The 21584-nt window shown below is 36.3% G+C and overlaps 1 protein-coding gene across 3 annotated transcripts in view; it reads left to right on the top strand.

The window, feature by feature from the left end:
* The window catches only part of LOC6038993, a 140688-nt gene that overhangs the window by 35674 nt on the left and 83430 nt on the right, over window positions 1-21584 (top strand). For all 3 annotated transcript variants that reach the window (XM_038262723.1, XM_038262722.1, XM_038262721.1), the window contains exons 3-4: window positions 6127-7472; window positions 7536-7629. In XM_038262723.1, coding sequence (XP_038118651.1) covers window positions 6133-7472; window positions 7536-7629 — 1434 coding nt within the window. In that variant the 5' untranslated portion in view covers window positions 6127-6132. The remainder of the gene's footprint in view (window positions 1-6126; window positions 7473-7535; window positions 7630-21584) is intronic.

Below are 21584 nucleotides of genomic sequence, written 5' to 3'. Positions count from 1 at the left end.
CTATCAACTCAGAATCAAATTCTGTACAAATGTCTGTGCGTGTGTCTGGATGTGAGTCCGTGCACCGAAAAATATGCACACGATTATCTCCGGATTGGCTGAACTGATTTGAACCGTTTTGGTCTCATTCGATCCGTCTTGGGGTCCCACAAGACCCTAGTTAATATTATGAAGTTTGGTAAAGTACTTCAAAAGTTATGCTAAAAAAACGATTTCGAATAAAGTCCGGAAGATTTTAAAAAAGAGGTTTTTGTAAGAAAACCCGTCATCGCAGGGTTGTTACGGACGGCGCGGATCGCGCGGATGGCGCGGATGGCGCGTATCGCGCGGATCTGGCGCGGATTTGCTGGCTAATTTTGCTCAGGCGCGGATTTCGCGCGGATAGCAATTTTGATAAACAAAATAATTGAGAACGATAGAATTTCTTTCAAATTACAAAGGAAAATATTATTAGGAATTAAATAAATTCAATCTTTTTCGTTGAGTGCAAAAACATCAGTTTCTAAGAAAAAAAATTTCTTCTAAAAATTATTGATTGTTTTTTTTTCTTAATACGAAACTTTGAAATAATCTTCAAGGAGCGATTTTTTTAATGTATTGAGATTTGTTATATAAATTTAACATAACATTACAACTCATTATTTTTAAAACATCTGCTTAACAATTCAAATAAATACCAATTTTATTAAAATCAAAATAACAAAATTCGAAAAAATTACAGAATTTTAAAAATTTGAAGCTATGAAACTTTGCAGATTTTCTATGTTTTTTTTTCAATGTAAAATTTAAATTTTAAATTTTTGGTTTATTGAAAAATTAAAAAAAAAATTTTGCCGCTGTGACTCAGGTAGAATTGATTCTACTCCCAATTATAACAACATGACGAAATCCACTTAGAAATCTGCTAAAATCTCCGTCTAAAAGCGAAATGTAATGTTAAAATTAAAAAAAATAAGTAATCTGGAATTCAACAATTTGAAATTTCAGAATTTACATATTCAAATAATAAAAAAAATAGAATTCATAATTTGAAATTGTCAAAACATACAGACTCAAAAAACGTAAAAAAACGACTTATTAAATTGAAAAATTACGAAAATATTACAATTGAGCAGTTCTCTAGGATTTTGGTCATTCGATTTATTAAATTATTAAATTCGCAATTCGCAATTTTCAGTGTAAGAACGGGCCTTGACCGATCTTATGCACTAGGTTCCCGACGAACACGCACTGCCCTTACACCTACATCTCACCCTTGCTCTGAGTCAGTACGAGCAACACGCTAGAACACGCTTTGAGTGTTCGTGCCAGGCATGCACACCTTCTTTTCCGGTTACGCATTTTAACTCGGCCGGGGGTGGTACAATACGTAGGATTTGATGTAAGTATAAGCGCCTAACCATTTAAAGTGTGCCTATCAATAAATTATTAAATTATTAAATTATTAAATTATTAAATTATTAAATTATTAAATTATTAAATTATTAAATTATTAAATTACAAAATTATTAAATTATTAAATTATTAAATTATTAAATTATTAAATTATTAAATTATTAAATTATTAAATTATTAAATTATTAAATTATTAAATTATTAAATTTTTAAATTATTAAATTATTAAATTATTAAATTATTAAATTATTAAATTATTAAATTATTAAATTATTAAATTATTAAATTATTAAATTATTAAATTATTAAATTATTAAATTATTAAATTATTAAATTATTAAATTATTAAATTATTAAATTATTAAATTATTAAATTATTAAATTATTAAATTATTAAATTATTAAATATCATTTTCGGAGTCATATTTTAGATTAGAGAAATTTAGAGAAGAAAATAATAGAAATTTCGTGTTTCGATTTGCCACAGTAATGTTTTGGCGAGAATTATCAAGTACTAAATCCCTAGATTTTATAATTTAGTGATTTATTTTATGGTTTTAATTTGTTTTAATCTTCGAATTTATTTTTTTTCTGAATTTGTTTTTAAAGCAACGATATTTTAAGTGTTGCAAAAAAAATGCTAATATTGTTTCAGAAATGGCAAAAAAGGTTCCATTTGGTACAGGTGGGATATGAATCCACAACTGATCGGCCTTCTGTATTATTTTTTTTTTTTCGTTTAAAATTTCATTCATTATGTTACTCTCTTCTATGTTTGTCGCGGTTTTTATTTATATGGCGCGGATTTCGCGCGGATTGGGTTTTGGGGTCGGCGCGGATCTGGCGCGGATTTTTTCTCGACTTTTCCGTAACAACCCTGTCATGCTATACATTTTTAAAAAGGTATTTAAAAGACCTTTCCAACGAGCCCAAAACGTTGAAGATCTGACAATCCTATCAAAAGTTATAAGCACTTAAGTGTTATTTATGCACTTTTTGGAGGCCGGATCTCAAATATTTTGATGAAAATGTTGTCCGGATCCACCATGCGACCTGTCTTTGTATAGGTAATCAAAAGACCTTTTCAATCAGCCGTTGAATCAATCAAACGTTGAAGATCTGACAACCCTATCAAAAGTTATAACCACTTAAGTGTTATTTATACACTCTTTTAAGCCGGATCTCAGATATTTTAATAAAAATAAGTCTTATTTATACTCTTTTTTGAGGCTCTGTAGTTCATTAACTTTATGAATGTAAGGAAGGCACCACCCACCTAAATGTGGATTAAGCAACGTTTTTTGCAAATGTTTTGAGGCCGCTGCAAATATTTGACGAAATTTTGAATGGTTCCAATCTAACGCATTATTTAATCAATTCTGTTTACCTTTATCTCGAAAAATTGGGTTTAAAATTTGAGTTTTTTTTTTTTGAAAATGCGTATTTAAATGTTTTTTTAACCATGTTTATAACTTTCATCAATATTAAAATTAAATTGAGGTTATGTTCATAAGTTGTTCTAATTGAGCTAAAAATGTTTTTTTTAAATTATATAACTTATTGTAACGTTGCGGCCATTCATATACCACGTGGACATTTAAGGGGTTTGGCGGATTTCTACGCTCCATACATTTTTTTTGTATGCGGACATTGTCCAATTTCCTAAAAAGTGTCCACGTGGTTTATGGACGGTCCCGTTCCGTGATTCTCAATTCTGCTTTTTAGCTTTACAATGTTTTCATATTGCAAATAGCAACTTCCAGTTATCCAAATCACTCGGTTATCATAGCTACCCGCGCATTTTTAAATATTTTTCAAAATTTTGCTTAAATTTACATTAATTTTGCCTCATTTTTCTTCTATTTTTCCTTACTGCTTTTGTTTACTTTCCCTTCCTTACCTGATGTAAATTGTTGTACTGCCAGACTGTTTTGTTTATTTTGCCTAAATTTTACCTTTATTTTATCTATATTTTGCCTCTTTTTAGTCTTAACATTCTTTAGACGGGCTTCGATTTAAAAAATCGCCAAAAATACATTTTTTGCAATTCCGTCGTGAAACTACTTACTTTTCCTGTCATTCTTGAACGACGAAATAGCCTACTTTTCTGTACCAAACATAAAACAGAATCGAGTAGCAACACTTTTCAAAATTTTTTTGATTTAAACGATTTATTGACAAAAAAAAATGAAAATTTGACATAAAATTTCACTCAGTGTGTGTTTTTTGGAATTGCAAAAAATGTTGTATGGAACTCGTTGCAAAACTTGATTTTTTTCAGCACTCTTCGTATTTATCCAACTCGGTGAACCTCGTTGAATAAATGTACGACTCGTGCTGAAAAAATCATCTTTTTGCAACTTGTTGCATAAATTACTATTTTCCACCAATTTTTGATCTTTAAAAAGCATTGGATAGAAGTACTCTTAAAATTTTAGAAAATGTATGGGTTGGAAGTTTTACTTATTTTATGTGACTTTGCCAATGTTTTTAAAAATGAAAAGTTGAACTTTTCAGCACTAGTATCGAAAAGTAACATTTTTCAATATTGTGTTGTTTTGAACGATGAATTTACTAAACACATGAATGTTTGACATAAAATTCCATTAAATAAGCGTTTTTCGGAATTGCAAAAAATGTTGTAAGCAACTCGTTGCAAAACTTGATTTTTTCAGCACTCGTCGTATTTATCCAACTCGGTAAACCTCGTTGGAAAAATGTACAACTCGTGCTGAAAAAATCTTCTTTTTGCAACTTGTTGCATAAACTACTATTTTAAAGGGGTCAACTTTGGCTGTGTTTCATACTAACATTTCCTATATTTTAAATAAATAGAAGTATACAGTATTTTTTCTAGTTTCCCAGGCTATGCCTCTACGCATTTTTTTTGCAATTTACTTCTTTTGTTTTATGTTTTTCTTGTTTCATTTTTAGTATTTCAATTTGTATTTATCTTGTTTAGTTTATGTTTGTTTTTGTTAGTTTTTGGCCTATTCTATCACCTCCAATGATAAAATTTGCCTATCTGATTTTTTCTTGTTTTTATGGTCACCTTTTCAATTTTTTGCTTGTTTTTCAAATTTTCTGTTATAAAATGGCACCATTATCATGATAATGGTGCCATTTTACAGAAATGAAACTTTTGTAGAACAAAAGTTGCTCAAAATGACCTTCTGAACACGGGAAAAATAAAAAATTGGGCAGTAGAGGGTTAACTTCAAGTTGCCACGATTTTTTTAAATTTTATAAATTTAAAACAGCAACCATGTAATGAAATAATCATTTCATTTATTAGGTTGCTTTATAAATTACATTGGTGCAGTTGTTATCCTGAGCTGAGATATATATTACCTTTCAGCAGCTGATTTGTTCATAAGGAGAATGAATTGAACAGAGATGGAAAAAAAGGTAAAAATATCTTTCGAAATAGCTTATAGATGTTTGATAGTTAGATGAAAGGAGTCACGTAAATTATATACTTAAATTACAATTAGATATTTCTGGTTTAATGTTTTACAAAACATAATAAAGTTTTGCTAGTAAAAAATGTCTTCTTTTCCTCAATTATGTGGTTTATGGATAGTCCCTTAAAACCTAACCATAATTCTGAAGGGTTAGCGTTATATATGAATGGTTTCAACACAAATATAAAATAGTTCTTTCTTCAAAATACACTTCTAAATAATTTCCCGATTTTGGCATCATCCCTGTTTTAATAACATAAAAATCACCTATGTTCCTAAAAACGGGATGGCACTGTAATTTCTTTTTTCGGTTTGTCATTTTTTATTTTACGTTTATGTTTCCTTTATTTTCTTCCTATTTGCTCTTGTTTTAACTTGACTCACCCTTTTATTGGCATTTTTTCATTTTCAATTTAGTATTTTATCTCAAAAAACTGATAGATATATCCAGTAAAATAAATAAATAAAAAAAAGAATTTTACGAGTGAGCGGTCACCCTGAACACACAAGCTACCAATTAACACCTTGCAATGTCAGTTGAATTTTTGCAACCTTGTTTATGCGTTCGCTGCCGTTTCGTTCCATGCGAGAGAGAAAAAAGCGTGACGTCATTCCAGGCCGGCTCCTTCACTTTAGGTGGGCAATTGCTGCCCGTATACGGTACACGATGACAAACTGTCAGTCAGTCGGTTTGTTATGCTTTCTGCGTAAACGCAAATGAACAAAACACGTTTCAGCAAACAGTGGGGAGGGGGCAAAAAAATCAAAACATGATTAAAAAATTGTTACGAGTTACGAGCTTTTTATATGTTTATTTGTTATAACGAAGCATGTTTTTGCTTTTCGCTTTCTAGAGTCGCCACGCCGCGATCAGACTTGGTCGTCGTCGTCACCGTCCAAGAGCTTTGGTTTGTGTGCGATTTTTTTGTGTCTTCTTCCTCACTCGTACCTACTGTTTTTATTATTGTTATTATTATAATGCTCACAGCTAGTTTCCTCCTCGCGCGCAGCCTGTTCGAAAGGAAGCTCAATATTTACACTTAGATTAGATCTACACGGGCAAATAAATATTTACCAACTCGCGGTCGTTCGGGGCTTTAATGTCATTTTGCACTCACCAACACGCAAAGGATTTGCGGCAAATCGCTGCTGTTTGAGATCGCGGTGTGACCTCGACGACCACGACAGCAAGCTTGACTGTGTACGCACTGCGTACTTGAGCTAACATTGTATCTAATAGCGCTTCTCTTTTCGTTTTGTGTTGCAGATTATTATGGAAAAGGCGAAAGCCTACATCAAGAACGAATTACGTGGGGGCTCCCTGGCGTCGCATCCGGAGCCCCCGCCAGCCAATCAGCAACAACAGCAACTCCATAAGCACCATCAGCAACAACAACAATCCCAGCAACAACCGCCAGCTGCCAGTTCCGATGACCCTTCCAATATCTGCTACGTGTGCGGGGCGCGCGGTGCCCGGGACCAGTTCTACCTCCGCGTGCGGCCAAACCCGGATCGGCCCAGCGATCCGTACTTTCCGCTGCTCGAAACGCACCAACCTCCGGCCGGCGTGCCCCAGTGGACACCGGCCCAGGTAGGGGTGCGCTCGTGCAATCTCTGCTTCACGACCTTCGCCAGCCAGTGGGACTACCACGAGCGCGAAGGCAAACCCATCTCGCAGAGATTGTACTGGCTCAAGCGAACCGACGGCAAAAGCTACATCGGCGCGGAAATGTCCACCCAGGGCGAGTACGCCACGCAAGTGCTTGGCCTTAACCCGGAACACGTGCCACCCGGCAATGACCGTCGCTCGCTCACACCTCAGTCGCAACATATGAGTTCTTATGGTAGAATCGAAAGTCCCAACAGCTTGGCACGGCCACGATCGCAAGATCATCCCGCGACGGGGGCACCCCCGCAACATTATCAAGTAGCTAGAAACGATAGTCCAATCCGGTCCAGTTCGCGGAACGAATCTCCGCAGGGTAAAACCGAACCGTACCATCCGACAAAACGGTACATCGAAAACCACATCAACAGCACCAGCCAGCCCGGCTCGCGGCCCTCAAGCCGCAACGAAAAAAGCGTCACCCCACGGCCAATGTCCCGCGAGAACCCCTCGCCGGTTGCCGCCCCTCCCGCCACCACCGCAACCCCAAACACCACCGCTTCCGCGACGGCCTCCCCCGTCCTGGCGAGCCGCTTCGACGGCATGAAAATGTCCTCGTTCGCTCACCACAAGCTCAAAATTGGCACGTACGCCAGCACGCTAGCTGCGGCAACGAACCCAACCCCGTCTTCCGGTGCAGCGGGTGGTGCGAACCCGGCCGCCGACACCAAGTCCTCCTCGTCGACGTCGTCCTCGTCGCATCGGCTGGAGGAGGCGGAGGGCGCGCTGGACCTGCGGAATTCGTCGCTCGGGCCCGTCGGACCCGGCACCGGCACCGACATCCTGGACCTCTCGATGCCGGACAAAAACTCGATGACCGAGGTGTGCTACGTGTGCGGGGACGAGCAGCGGCGCGGCAGCCTGGTGGAGATTAGTACGGTGAAGCCGAAGGACAGCAAGGACCAGGAGAAGGCGTTCTTTCCGATCTTTGATGAAACGCACGCGAGGTAAGGATGCTTTGGATTGTGAGGTGGATATTTTGGATGCTGATAAAATGTTTCTTCTTTTAGGCCCGCCCGTTCTCGACCAAAAGATCCCAAAGGGATGGTGCAAGCATGCAAAGCATGTTACCAGTACCTTATCAACCAGTGGCAGACGTTTAACGTGAGTAGATAAATATGGATTTGTTTATTTTTAAACCGGATATGGAAGAAGCGCAAAACATGGCCAAAAACACGGGAGTTAAATGAAGTTTTAGATTACTGATTGTGATAGTTTTGGAATTAAAATAATATTTTGTATAGACGTTCCTGATCGATTTAGTTATGTTTAATCTGAATTAGCGTTTCTAACTTGTAGATTCAAAAATGTTTAGTCGTTTGAAAATGCATGCTCAAATGCAACCCATTTCAACGAATCATCTTTGCGGTTAACTTTACGTCGTAGGCCTGGCCAGGTCATAGAAAGATGCATCCTCCAGGATATTTCGCTAGTGCTTTGGAATAAATAGATTCGGTTGGATTAGAATGCACATTGACTGTGTCAACTTTTCGTTTTCGTTGCTTTCATAAAACAATTGAAGTGAAACCTTTAATAAGGGCACATCTGCTTTAAACTAATCAAATCTTTGCGCAGCCAATCTTTCCATGGGATCCTGAATTTTGTTTGGTTAGATTACGCCTAGATTACTTCTAGTAATTTAATATCATTTCTAATGACGCAATAGAACATCACAAACGATAAAGCGCCCAGACCTACTGCGTAAAGTTTACTGCAAAGAAGAATCATTGAGCTATGTAAAGTATCAGCAACAATAACAATAGTTCAGTTGTTTTGCAATCATTAATTTTCAAAAAAATTAAAGATTTATCGGAAACAAAAATTTGAGGCGAAAAAAAAACTTGAACATCGAAAATTTTCAAAAATTCAAAAGATTTTTAAATCAATTCAAACATGCTAAAAGTGATTCTAAACGCAGGGAAATGGATTTTAAATTGATTTCAGCTGATTGTACTTAAATTTCCATTGAAATTTTGAAGGTTTTTGATAAAATATTTTTTTGCCCTCTGATTTTTGGGACAAACTTTGAAGGGGGGAGGCAAAAACTTTTAATAAAATATGTACCAGCCTTATGCCTTATTTAAGAGCCCTTTTCAAGCCGGATATCTGTTAGACTAATTTGGTTCCATACCTAAAACGAGTATCCTGCGTACTTGGTTTCCAAAGTGAAAAATTCTCCCAAGAATAAACCCTTTTTTTTGGAAAATTCTTTGTAAATTTATTATTTGATTTGGATGAAACTTGTGTGAACTTTTCTATGATCAAAAAAGTAATTTTGAATCATTAGTTCGTCCATAATGAATGAATTTTGTATTTTGGCAGCTATGCGTACAAAAAATCCATAACAATATTCTAAAATCTGTTCCCAAGTGAATCTGTCTGTTCCCAAAATATCCGAAAGGAAGCTACAGTAGTTGTTCGGTAACTGGGCGTTGTTTAACTGGGCTGCTTTTTAACTGGGCGCTCGATAACTGGGCCGTAGCCCAGTTAAAAAGCAGACAAACGTCAAAAAACCAAAACAAATCGAAATCACCGAGGGGTTAATGGATGCAAAAATCATGGTCAACAATTAACAAACTTTTTTCAAACTTTTATGTTATTTTAAGTCACAATTAAAGAAATATGAAAAGTAATCATTGTAAATAAATTTCAGTTACTGTTATTTTTATATTTCATCAAATAAATATTATGCATCGGTAGTCCCCTCGTTATTTTTCGTTCAGCCCAGTTAGCGAACAGCATTCGATGACTGGGCTACGTTCTCAGCCCAGTTACCGAACAACTACTGTACTTCCTTTTAAGAGAACCACAAAAATATAATGATTAATTAACGCTATTGAAGGGTTGTTAAATTACATGACGATTAGTTTTTATTTATTGATTCTAGCATTAAAGATGGAGCGGTTTTCTAATAACTTTAGATGGGGGATGGGAACAGATTTTTTTTCGAAAAAGTTCTTAAATTTAAAAAGCGTGGAAAAAATGTCGCAATTTTTTTTGATAAAAAAAAACTTGCAATTGAAAAGTTCCTCACTTAATATAAATTTCGATTTCGTTAACCTTTTTCAAGTTATATCCACTAATAGTTGATTTTTTATTTTTATATATATATATATTTTTTTTTGACATCGTGACTTTTTTACCTGTAAATGTCGTGACCAAGCTCCATCTCTGAGAATATTTTTTTGGAAAAAAAAAATCCTATAATATTGAAGATTGGTAGCTGATTTGCAGCGTCTGAGTAAAAAATTACACAGGAAAAACGAGGTTTTCTCTACATTACCAAAATAGTGTTGAATTTTTAAGTGAGGAGCTTAGCAAATATGCGTCTGATTTTCAATGTAAAAAAATAGATTATCGTTAATTTTCACGATTCATTAAAAAAAAGTAATTAAAAAATCAATTTTTACGTTTGAAAAGGCTCAATAACATTTATTTTCGACCATATTCAAATTGGGTTGTTCTGGGTCGTTCGAGGTCTCCCTGAAGTTAAGATCTGTGGGTCTACCGCCGTAACAAGCAAGCGTTCAGCGAGTTTTGACCACGGATCGAAACAAAGCCTCGGTGAGTATGGTAGCCTGCTCTGCTGTTATGTTTCAGGCTTACAGATCTTAACTCCAGGTGTCCTTGGATGACCCAGGACATCCCCAACATAATAGCGAAGTGTGTGTTCTATCTTGCTTGCTACGGCGGTAGACCCACACATCTTAATTCCTAGTTCTAACAGCCATACCACAGAGTTAACACTGCCTCTTAATTTTTGGTTTAACTTTGTGGTAGGGGGAGAGGGGGTAATATGCAACCCCGGGGCAAAACGCACCCCCTGCTTTTGTCGGTATTTGAAAGAATTTTCCGGGGTAAATCTCATAGAAATTGGAAGCTTAACATTGCTAAACCATGCTGGAAAAATTTGAGCATCGTAGTTTAAAAACAGCTTAAGTTATTTGCAAAACTTTAAAATATTGTGTTTTCATCTAATTTTCATTGAACTTTCATTATGATTTTTGGACAATATAAAAAGCATTTATTGTTATTGTAAGTATTGAGCTATATAGTTTTTGCCATAATCTTCACTATTCTGTAGATAGATGAGTCCAAAAACATAAAAAAATGCATTTTTAATTAAATTTTCTGCAAAAAGCGTGGTCGGGGCAAAATGCACCGCTGTGAAGCTCCTTTGTAAAAAACAGCGGTGTCGTCTAGTGGTGACTAGTGAAAACTGCTTTTACCCGGTGCATTTTTCCCCATGTTGTAGTGCATTTTGCCCCATTGTTGCGGTGCATATTGCCCCGCATGGTTGTTTGAAATGGATCAAAAATGTTTTTAGAAATTTGTTATTTTCTAACAATTTTGAGGTTTTTTAAGACTTTCTTCACATGGATGACGAAGAATAATAGTTGTTTTAGAACATCGAACAAAATTCTTCCACAGTAATGCTGTAATGGTTGAGAAATCACAGTTTTCCCTTAGGGGGTGCATATTACCCTTCCTCCCAATACATCGCACGCCTGCTACCAGCAAACCTTATGGAGCCAAAAATTAAAATGACTTCTTCGGACTGTTCACTCCGGGTTCCATCCATACTCACTGAAGCCGTCCGGGTAGAATTCGTTGTCCAAATCTTGAAACTCAATAGAAGGTTGATATGGGACGAATCATCTCAAAACCAAATTTCTGATTCCGTAAAACAAAAGTTTATTGGTCCAATTTACCCATCAGTAACAATTATTACATTGTTACAATTATTCACATGTGACAACTATATGCATTTAGAGTGCAGAAGTTGTAAATTTGAATGAAGATTACCCATCAGTAACAATTATTACATTGTTACAATTATTCACATGTGACAACTATATGCATTTAGAGTGCAGAAGTTGTAAATTTGAATGAAGATTACTTAAGATATGATAGTGATTAAAATACCTTTCCGAATAATCTACCTGTTTAACCCTCTACTGGCCAAATTTTATTTTTGAAAATTTATATTTTTCCCGTTTTTAGGAGGTCATTTTGAGCAACTTTTGTTCTACAAAAAACTTTACTTCTTTTGTTTTATGTTTTTCTTGTTTCATTTTTAGTATTTTAATTTGCATTTATCTTGTTTAGTTTAAGTTTGTTATTGGTAGTATTAGGCCTATTCTAACACCTCCTATCATTAAAATTTGCCTATCTAATTTTTTCATGTTTATAAAGTCACTTTTTCATTTTTTTATTTGTTTTTCACATTTTCTGCTATAAAATGGCACCATTATCATTTAAACTGTAAAAAATGCATAGAGGCATAGTCTGGGACACTAGAAAAACTACTGCATACTTGTTTTTACTTAAAATACAGGAAATGTTAGTAAAAAACACAGCCAAAGTTGACCCCTAAAAAAATGTCATTTAAAAAAAAACATTGGCAAAGTCACATAAAACAAGTAAAACTTTCAATCCATGAATTTTCTAAAATTTGAGGAGTTCTTCTTTGCAATGCTTTGTAAAGATCAAAAATTGGTTGAATAATGGATTTTTGCCGTTTTTTTTAATCGAAGCCCGTCTAAAGACGGGGCTGGGTTGTAGAGGCTTCAGATATGCATTTTATAATAGATGGATATGTAAAATAAACTCTAGCTAAGTGATATCAACATTCTGAAAAAAAACTTACTTGGGGACATTGTGGAGATTTTCCCTTATCCCCTTGAAAAAAGTGGAGCATCAACACTTCCCGTCTTCCAAATCCCTTTCCTTGGTTGGCCCTGGCTGATTTGAAGAAATGTGATCTCCCAGGTCACATTCCACAAACGCAACCAGTAGTGTGTCCTACCACTGGAAAGATTTATGCTAATATATTACCATAAACTCACCGAGAGAAGAGGTGTCATCCGATCTCGGCACAACCCTGTTAATAAATTCATACAAAAGAAGCTACCTCCGCTCAAACTAGTAACGAGCTCTGTTTGTGAATCAAATTATGATAATATTGTTATGGTGGAGAGATGCCACAACAACTAGTTGCTACCAGCCACACTAACGTCCTGTGAATTGTTAGATATTTGGCTAATGGTTTCTAACTAGTTTCGCGTTGTGAAATCATCCCAAATTTGAACTCTTCTTTTCTGGATTAGACGCAAAAAAAGATAATTCCAGCGCCACTCACCTCACCCTCAAGTGACGCCGGGATATTTCCAGTTCAAGACAGTTTGTTGTTGGTGTCCGACATTGATAACGAAAGTGTGTGTGTGTGTATTTCACACAGTCACAAGACGTTCGTCGTCCGTGCTTTCAGCGCAAGTCGCGCTCAGTTTTGTTTTGAAGCTTGTCGCGCGTGTAAGCAAAATTCGCGTTCTCTCGAAGCCTCCAAGGGGTATGATTTGCGTGTTTGCTTTTGCGCGCCAATTTTGCCGTTGGTGTCCTTCGCCGGAGGATTTCGTGAATGTTGTGGGGGAGAAGTTTAAAGTTGCATAGATACATTACGTTGGATTACCTACTGTGGATTACCGAGGACGTTGCAAGCAGATCTTCAAGATGACCTTGGTACGAGTAGTTGAACAATTTGAAATTCCTGCAACGCATTTCAATAACTGGTTCCAGCTGGTCGAAAATCTCAATTAGCGGACGCGTTGAGTCGCGAATGATGTTCAACTCACGCGCTCGTAAAAATTCGCGCATTGTGGAGATATCTGAGATTTCTGTTTCGCGTGTGTGCGATTGTCTCCCGAGCGATGTGTGGTGATAAAATCTGATTAGATCACAGGTTCGAAAAATTTTCCACTGTTTAATGAACGCATTCGGCTTCTTCAAGTGTTTGCGATCGTTTCAAAAGGGCGTATCTAGACGCGTGTAGCAGGCAAGCTTCCGTACACCTCTTCCAAGTTGTTACCAGGGAGGAGCAGTCCGTTAGAAGACGGCGTGTGACTCTGACAGCTCGTTGATAATGAACTCCGAACGAACCGGATAAAACCAACGCCGGACTTGGGTCACACGCCCTCGTTTTCGCGTTCCGCCATTTTTCGCGTGTTTCACGCCGGATTATCAGCCTGTGAACAAGTGGTCTATTACTCACTGGTGCCTGATGCTGACGAAGATGAACGACGGCGGCCGGTGATGGCCTGTTGACCTCCCGGATGATCCCGCAGGTTATCGCGCTCAGACCCGAACCCTGCAAATTTGTGTAAACAAACAAACTTTGGGAGAGGAAGCTCTGTGTGCAAAGGACGTTTCGCAAAACGTGGTTCGTCGTGTTTTCGAAGGAAATTTCCGTTGGACAAGTCGCGTCAGCGACTTGGTTGAGCGCAAAAATCGTGCCTGATTACTTAGGAATTAGCAACCCCTCGGTCGCTGGCAAAATCCAAACAGATACCAAGGAAAAAAAATATGAATACGTTGAATCATCTTAAAAGCGAAAAAGCAAAAAAAAAAAAATGAAGGTAGTGAGCTCCAATGGTGATCATGTGCTAAAAGGTTATCTCGCTCTCTGCTGCCTTGGAGCTGCCCTCGTCGTGCAGTTATTCAAAACAAAACATTTACTTTATGATGTCAAACGATGGTGGTTGAATGTCGAGCTGTGCTACTGCACACTGTTCCCAGCGGGAAGTGACTAGACACGGCGGGCTGTTTGTGTTTTGTGATTGCTCAGGAGTTTAGATTTATTGCTCGGGATGCAACTGGAGAATTTCTGCGAAGTGTTTACGGATTTCGTTCAAGTTTGTGATATTATCCCAAACAAATGCTGGTAATAAGAGCAAGGAGAATTATGCATGACCTGAGTCTACCTCAGAGGTTCAAATCTGTTGATCCTGTAAGAGTATAACATCTGTGGACAACCCCATAGAGCTGACATCATTGCATACAGTCCTGACTCGATTATCCGAAGTTTTGTATGGGACTTCGGATAATAGAATCACGAACTTTTTTTTTTCTCTTTTTTTCTTTTCCTTGTTTTAAACATCAAATTCGAGTTCTGTGACTCAATTTTAATCAAATTTCAATAGTTGATTGCATAATAAATAATACAGTGGATACTCTCGTTGTCGATATTGAAGGGACCGTCGAGATCGGGAATTATCAAATAATGGAACGAACAAAGCAATCTATTTGAAGGGACTGAACAATTTATTGACAGCTGGAGCAATTATGATATCGAGAAGATCGACAGACAGAGAGTCCACTGTAAAATGCATTTTTTTCAATATTCGTCACCGCCATATTGGCCGCCATCTTTGATCTAAAAACAAATAAATCACTTTAGCTTAGTTTAGGGATCATACTTAAGCTCAACAATCAAAAATAAGGCAAAGAAAAAAAAATATTTTTCGTGATTCGAGTAATGTGGCAATTTCACTATAACGAGCAAAATGTGTGGCGAATTAGCGATATTTTTTTTTATAATTTGAGCATATGTTGCATAAGTTAACCCTCTACAACCTAACCCCGCCTTTAGACGGGCTTTGATCTATAAAGTCGCCAAAAATGAATTTTCCAACTGATTTTTGATCTTAAAAAAGCATAGGAAAGAAGAACCCTTAAAATTTTAGAAAATTTCAGGGTTGGAATTTTAACTTGTTTTATGTGACTTTGCCAATGTTTTTTAAATTGTAATTTTTTTAGGGGTTAACTTTGGCTGTGTTTTTTACTAACGTTTCCTATATTTTCAGTAAAAAGAAGTAGGCAGTAATTATTGTAGTGTCCCAGACTATGCCTCCACGCATTTTTTTGCAATTTAAATTTTCTCCTATAGAATGGCACCATTATCAGTGCCATTCTATAGGAGAAAATGTGAAAAACATGCAAAAAATTAAAAAAGTAACTGTAAAAACGTAAAAAAATAGATAATATGTAATTATATTTGGTGGTAGAATAGGCCAAATACTACAAAAAAAAAAAAACATAAACTGAACAAGATAAATGCAAATTAAAATACTAAAAATAAAACAAGAAAAACATAAAACAAGAGAAGTAAAGTTTTTTGTAGAACAAATGTTGCTCAAAATGAACTCCTGAACACGAGAAAAAATTCGAAAAAAAATTGGGCAGTAGAGGGTTAAAAGTAAAGATCAAACGTAATGTGAAAGTCTTTTAATATCACTTTTCTACCTGTCTGACCAAAATATTGACCTAGCTCTTTGGTAAATTATTAAAAATTAACTCAGCCCTTACTACGATTCATACATCATTTGATTCGTTTATGTTCGTTTTAATATTTCCTAGCACGTGCTTCTACTCGCCACCAGGACGCGTGCACGTTTCTGTCGTATCACTCAATATTAAATTGAAAAAATGGTTCAATAATCCTTTCACAGGCCTATCAAGCTTTGAAAAAAAAATGAATTATAAAATGATATTTTAGCATGACCACTGACCAACTAAATGTATAGAAAATTATGATCATATTTGATTTTTTTTTCAACTTATATTTCCATACTCTACAAATTTAAGATTATTACTAATGGTGCATTTAAAAAAATCGGGTTTTGATTAGGACTTTTCAGAAAAAAATACTACATATAAAAGTCCTGAGTTTTGTATTTACTTTTTATCATTACAAGTTAAATTCCCAGAGTAGGCATTTTTTTTAATTTTAAAATTGTTTTGGGAAATCATCTTTTGCGCTTGAGCTTAGGATGATGTGAAATCTGAATTTTTGAGAAAGCAAATAGATTTTTTTATTAAATATCGGTCAAACTAATTTTTATAATCAATTCATAAAGTGCACCGTTTTCAAGTTATAGTTCATTTGATTGAATTTTTTGATAAATATCTGCTTTTGCAATTTTGTTTAACGAATAAAACCACCCAAGTAAAAAAATGTTTGATTTTTTTTAAATATATCCTTCTAACACTTGATTGTACTGATGGTTTCTGAGATAATTATAGCCTCTTTTAAGCCCTATGTAAATTTAATTTACAACAGTAATTAACATCCTTAAAAACATTTCTGATCAATTTTTTGATTTCTATGCAAAAAAAAGAATTTAATTCGTAAGGCAGCATTTTACGATAGATCAACTATGATCCCCTTCGGTCAAGAAAGGCCAAGAAGTTGATTTTTCAAATTGATTTAAAAATCCATTTTAAACCCGTTGTGGTCAAAGGGTCATTGTGCTCAAAAAAACAAGCTTTATAGTTGTGAACAATAATATCAAAAATCTAAACCTTGTTGGATCCACTTTTCTGTTCTTTTAAATAAAAATAAAATGGAAATTTTAGAATGGAGTCTAATCTTTCCATAGGGCCAAATGGCTTATTTTGGATATTTCCAAAGAATAGGCTTGATGCAGTAATTTTCGCTGATATTTTTTCGAGGGCTGTGGGACCTGATATTGTGGGTCTCGTGGCGCAGGGGTAGCGGCTTCGGCTGCCGATCCCGATGATGCTATGAGACGCGGGTTCGATTCCCGCCTTATCCACTGAGCTTCTATCGGATGGTGAAGTAAAACGTCGGTCCCGGTTTCTCCTGTCTCGTCAGAGGCGCTGGAGCAGAAATCCCACGTTAGAGGAAGGCCATGCCTCGGGAGGCGTAGTGCCAATAGTTTCGTTTCGTTTTTCGGGACCTGATATTCTGATGAAAATCGTTAGCTAAGTAATTCTCTCCGTTTTTACAAATATTAGCTTGTTTATCTTTATATGTTTAAGAGCACTAAAAATGACATCAATTCAGTGCACGAAGCTGTAAAATCTGGTTCCACCCCCCCCCCCCCCCTTTCCCCTCCCTAAAGTGTCGACGTGGTTTATGGATGGTCCCATATGAATCCTTTACATTTTTTTAAAAATATTCAAAAAATACAGAGAATTTTGTTTAAACCATTAAAAAACACAATTCAGTTTGCAAACGAAAATTACTTTACTTTTTATAAAATGTACCGTTCTTTTGTTATTTCCACTTTCGGGTATATTTTCGATTTCTTGTAGTTTTCGTTTTTCATTTTAAACATGCTTCCTAAAACGAAAAATGTTTCAATTTCCGAATATTTTAACTCAAAAGAGACTGCAACTTCAAAACGGCGCACTTTAAAAAAATTGGAAAAGTACTTTTAGATTGCAAATTTGATTTAGCTTTTTAAAAATACGTTTTCGATATTTTTCAACATACCCTTTGGCTCTAAAAATGTCTTTTTGAATTCCATAAAACATTAAAAAAAAAAAAAACAAAAATGAGAATACAATCTTTAGAACCATTATCAAAATAAGTGAAAAAAGTTTTATAAACAAATGGGGTTATTTTTTTTAGGGTATAACTATTTTTTTTCTAAATATTCCAAATTATAATATACAACTTTGCCGAAGGCACCAAATCGATCAGAAAATCCCATCTCAAGATACAGATATTCGTATATTTTTGTACTCGTTTTGATTCGTGATCAGTCCGCTAAATTGTAAGGAGACTTGTATGGAAAAACTAATGATGCAACTTTTTTTTTTTGCATGGATAATGTATAGACAAAGTTTCATCCGAATAAAAATTAAATAAATTGGAGCTAATTTGCAAAAATTCAGAGAACTACTAAGCTTCAAGCTAAAAATATAATACAATTGCATTTGAGTTGAGGCAATATTCCAACTTGTAGATCTCCACCGGTTGTATACAACGCGCATCTAATCATATGCAAAAACATTCACCATTTAGTACGGTGCTAAGTTTCACGACCGTTTCTTAATTGATACACCGCCGATCACCACCCCAGCAGCTCCACCTCCAACTATCACATCTGTCATCGTTAATAGGAAAAGTAGACGAATCCAAATCAGAAAAGAAATACAAAATCATCTAATTATCACACTTTTGCGATTTTTTTTGTCAGTTCAAAGATGCGTTGACGTAGCACCAAGTCGCGTCTTTTTTATTCCTATCCCACTTCGCTCGAAACACTCCGGCAAAACCGGCTCGCGCAAGTTCGTATCGGCTTTGCAAATCTCGAAATCCTAGCGTTTGTGAGCTCCCAAAGTGAGGGGGGGATTTCCGTTTGGCGTGTTATGTTCTGCGAGCACTTTTTATTGCCACTTGACGAGTAAATATTTTGACGGATTTGCGTCACGGCGCTGAACTTGGGGGTTTCGAAATTTTGCTGTTGAGCTGACATTTGATACTTTGGCAGTTGCTCCCACGCATCAAATATTTTGCTGAATTCGTCCGAAACCGGTATTTGATGAGGCTTGTGTGCAAATTTACACCAAATTTATAAATATATCAATCCGAGCTAGTCGGTGGTTTGTTTGCTTTTATGTTTTGATTTCGTGTTAGCAAAATAAAGCCTGTTTTTGAAATCTGTTGGTGATCCGATTGGCCGGCTTAGATTTGCCTTGATTCGAATGAATTCCGCTCAAAGTCTCGAAGATGACGCAAGATTTTCAAGAAATTTAGTTTCTGTTTCGTTAACCTTGAATGAAACAAATTCATTCATTTTTAACAAGCTTCAAAAAAAAAAAGCTGAATCATCGCATCCGCCCTACTATGTGTTAATCGTTTTAACCTCTTGTCACAGAAAAAAAACAGCCGCCGCCATACTTAAACTCGCACCACCCGCTTATCGCTCAGGCTTATCTCGTTTCAGCGAGATTTAGCTAGTACAGCAGTTGAAGGCGGTTTGGGCCGGCCATTTCAGTGAAAAAATGTGTTGTTTCCCTATGCGTTCATCATCCCCTCACTGGATACACAGGTGTCATCTTGTCACACGATGATTTTCGACGTAAAGAGATTTTTTGAAACCGTCCGATTCCAAGCAAAACTTTTATCGGGATTCGTGGAGAATTCCCCTTGGCCTCTTAAAACAGTGTATGATTCGTGGAGAATTTCCCTTGTCCCATTAAAAATGTGTATGATACGTGGAGAATTTTCCTTGTCCTCTTAAAAAAAGTATGTGATACGTGGAGAATTTCCCTTGTCCCCTTAAAAACTAGAGCTTCTACACTAGCTTTCCAATTTGTAAGAATGCTTGGATGGATGAACCAATAATGCAAAATTGCTTCTTTGGTTATAGGGCATCCCTACACAATTTAAGCCTTCTGTAAACAAATAACAAAAAAAAGAAGATTTTTAGGTTGCTCTCTTGAATCATTTACTTTAGCCCATTTGCGCTAAATATCACGTTTTATGAACCAACAAGCATTATACTTAATTACTGTTCACACCACTCAGCTATTAGCTCAGATTTTGCGGTAATTTTCCATCACACGAGCCGTCCTTCTGACGTCGTTCCGTGTGTGTACGCTAAAGTCAGTCAGTTGTTGGTCTACCTTGTTGAGAGAGAGCGAGAGATTGCAACTGCAACAAGGTCCCTACTACTCAATTTTACCACTTTATCTCGGTACACACTTAACAAACTGGTCTTCGTCGTCGCGACGACCTACGTAAACACGAAAACGAGTCTGGAAGTTTCACCCTCCTTCTCCGCCCAATAACCACCCACCCTTGAGTTGATAATGATGATAAGTATATTGTGCTAAAAATAGCAACACGCCAAGTCCGCGCTTCCCTTCCCTTCTACCTTGACTGCTATTCACTTCATTTTTTTTTTATTGCCGGCTTAGTGAGAAAGCGTCCCCGCAGCGCTTCTGACTGAACTCAACCGGAGAACGATGCTTAAATTGATACCGGCCAGAACCGGTTTGCGGTGGACGTCAACGACGACGACGCCGCCGCCGCCAGTTTGCGGCCACTTAAAACTGCAAGCCCTCCTCCTCGAACTCCTGCTTTAGTAAATGAGCGTGACACTTGAAGTCGGTCCTCCGTCTCCTCCTCCGTTGACCGACCTCCTCCTCCCAGAGAACATCAGAGGCGGGGACAATTTAATAAGATTGCATCATTCACAGTTGCTCGGAGGAGAGTTGTGTCGTTATTCTTACAACCCCATGATCATCAGCCAGTTGAGTGAAAAGAGTCAAGTGCCACGCGAGACCTCCGGGGCAGGGCCCCGAGGTTGGGAGATGCTGGTTCGCTAATTGAAACTTTTCTTCTTTTCTTGTCTTGTGCTACTGAGCTGACTTGGCTCGGATGATGAAAACGAGTGTGAGAAGGCAAAGGAACACACTCTATAAAAATACTTTGTAACAACCTATGACGGGGATTCTCTTGATTTGTTTCGTAAAAGTTGTTATTGTTTTTGAACGAAAAAGATCCTGTGGATTCATATACAAAATGCATTAGGGTGGTTCTTCACGGTAGATTTTGCGTTTTGTCTTCCTAACTGAGAAAAGGCAATAGAATCACTCGAAAAATTAGCTTCTTAAGTACACCTCCAAACAACGCAGAATAATTCGTTTCTGATTTTTTTTTCGATGTTTGTGGTCACTGTAATGAAGTGGATTTTTTAAAAGAACTTTTTTGATCCCTTCGGTATGCCCAAAGTAGCCATTTTGCATTGTCCATATAATTTTCCTTACAAATTTGGCAGCTGGCCATACAAAAATGATGTATGAAAATTCAAAAATCTGTATCTGTTGAAGGAATTTTTTGATCGATTTGGTGTCTTCGGCAAAGTTGTAGGTATGGATACGGACTACACTGGAAAAAATGATACACGGTAAAAAAAATTGGTGATTTTTTATTTAACTTTTTGTCACTAAAACTTGATTTGCAAAAGAGCACTATTTTTATTTTTTTTTTATTTTTTGATATGTTTTAGAGAACATTAAATGCCAACGTTTCAGAAATTTCCAGGTTGTGCAAAAAATCTTTAAGCGAGTTATGAAGTTTTGAATCAATGCTGATTTTTTTTAAATCGAAAAATAGGTCGCAAAAATTTTTCAACTTCATTTTTCGATGTAAAATCAAATTTGCAATAAAAAAGTACTCAAGTGAAATTTTCATAAAGTGCACCGTTTTCAAGTTATAGCCATTTTTAGGTAACTTTTTTAAAAATAGTCGCAGTTTTTCATTTTTTAAAATTAGTGCACATGCCTGCCCACTTTTGAAAAAAATATTTTTGAAAAGATGAGAAAATTCTCTATATTTTGCTTTCTTGAACTTTGAACTTGTTTCACCCAAAAAACACACCATTTTCTAATGTCGATATCTCAGCAACTCATGGTCCGATTTTCAATGTTAAAATATGAAACATTCGTGAAATTTTTGGATCTTT

The sequence above is a fragment of the Culex quinquefasciatus genome, chromosome 3 (assembly GCF_015732765.1).
Source record: "Culex quinquefasciatus strain JHB chromosome 3, VPISU_Cqui_1.0_pri_paternal, whole genome shotgun sequence".
NCBI lineage: Eukaryota > Metazoa > Arthropoda > Insecta > Diptera > Culicidae > Culex > Culex quinquefasciatus.
The sequence above is the reverse complement of the archived record's forward strand: the minus strand, read 5'-3'. Positions and strand labels throughout refer to the sequence as shown.